The following is a 1383-nucleotide window of genomic DNA, read 5'->3' on the forward strand; positions in this document are numbered from 1 at the left end:
TAGTTACTTATATTTTTGGTAGAAATAGGTTTTTTTCCTCCTATTTTTAGTTGTAATAACAACTATTTAAGTTAACCATTTGATAAACAATAAGGCACGTCTTTTACATGAAAATAATCAACCTCTCTGCATATTCTCTTCTATAAACTCCATCACCGTTTAGTCGGCTAGCTTTTGAATTGAATTCCTGCATTATTTTCCTTTAATGGTTCTAAATCAACAATTGGTATCGGAGCTTTAATCTTAAGGGACCTATGAGTGTGGGCATCAATCTAATCTGATCGATACCATGAACGGAGAAGCAAATTTTTCTTCAATGGCACCACCAACTTTCGATGGAGAAAGTTATCAAATCTGGGCAGTTAGAATGCGGATATATCTACAAGCTTTGGGTCTCGGGGAAGCTGTTGAAGATGAATATGAGATAGTTCCCTTGCCGAAAAATGCCACGTTGGCGCAGATTAAAACTCACAAGGAGAGGAATACTAGAAAATCAAAGGCAATGGTATGCTTATTTACTGCAGTTTCATCTAATATCTTTACTCATATCATGTCTCTAGAATCAGCAAAAGAGGTATGAGATTATCTCAAGACTGAGTATGAAGTAGATGAAAGGATTTGAGGGATGCAAGTGTTGAATCTGGTACGTGATTTTAAGCTGAAAAGGATGAAAGAAAGTGAAACCATAAAGGAGTACTATGACAGACTTCTTAATTTAGCAAATCGCATCAGATTGTTGGGTTCCACATTCAATTATTCAAGGATTGTTGAGAAAATCCTAGTAACAGCACCTGAAATATTTGAGGCTGCCATAACAACCTTAGAAAATACTAAGGACTTATCCAAGGTCACACTTGCAGAGCTTTTAAGTGCTTTTCATGCATAAGAGAAACGACGCATTATGATACAAGAAGGAGCTGTTGAAGGTGCCTTAACAGCCAAGCATCACGATGATGGACGCTCTAAGAAGAAGAAGAAGAATAAGAAGCACCAACCAACTGATGGAGAAGGTGCAGCGCACAGCAACAAAAACAAAACAGGTGGTTTCAAAGGAAACTACCCTCCTTGTAAGCATTATGTCTAGCTTGGACATGTACCTTTCAAGTATTGGAAGAGGCCTGATACTAAGTTCACTAAATGCAATCATCTTGGGCATGAAGTGACCATCTGTAAAAACAAAACTCCGTAGTAAGATGCAGATGCTCGAGTTGTTAATGAACAGGAAGAGGATCAACTTTTTATCACATCGTGTTTTACAAGAAGCAGCTCAAGCGAGTCCTAGCTAATTGATAACGGTTGTACAAATCATATGACTCATGATGAGGAGATTTTCAAATATTTAGAAAAGTATGCAATCTTTAAAGTCAGAATCGGTAATGGTGA

The 1383-nt window shown here is 37.3% G+C and overlaps 1 protein-coding gene across 1 annotated transcript; it reads left to right on the forward strand.

Annotated features, from left to right (window-relative positions):
* Positions 1-289: 289 nt before the first annotated feature.
* LOC107869138 lies at positions 290-886 on the forward strand. The gene is made up of 2 exons (XM_016715703.2): positions 290-574; positions 659-886. Exons 1-2 carry the CDS (start codon positions 290-292, stop codon positions 884-886), a joined length of 513 nt encoding a protein of 170 aa, XP_016571189.2.
* Positions 887-1383: the final 497 nt, after the last annotated feature.

Source organism: Capsicum annuum, chromosome 4 (genome assembly GCF_002878395.1).
Source record: "Capsicum annuum cultivar UCD-10X-F1 chromosome 4, UCD10Xv1.1, whole genome shotgun sequence".
Taxonomy (NCBI): Eukaryota; Viridiplantae; Streptophyta; class Magnoliopsida; order Solanales; family Solanaceae; genus Capsicum; species Capsicum annuum.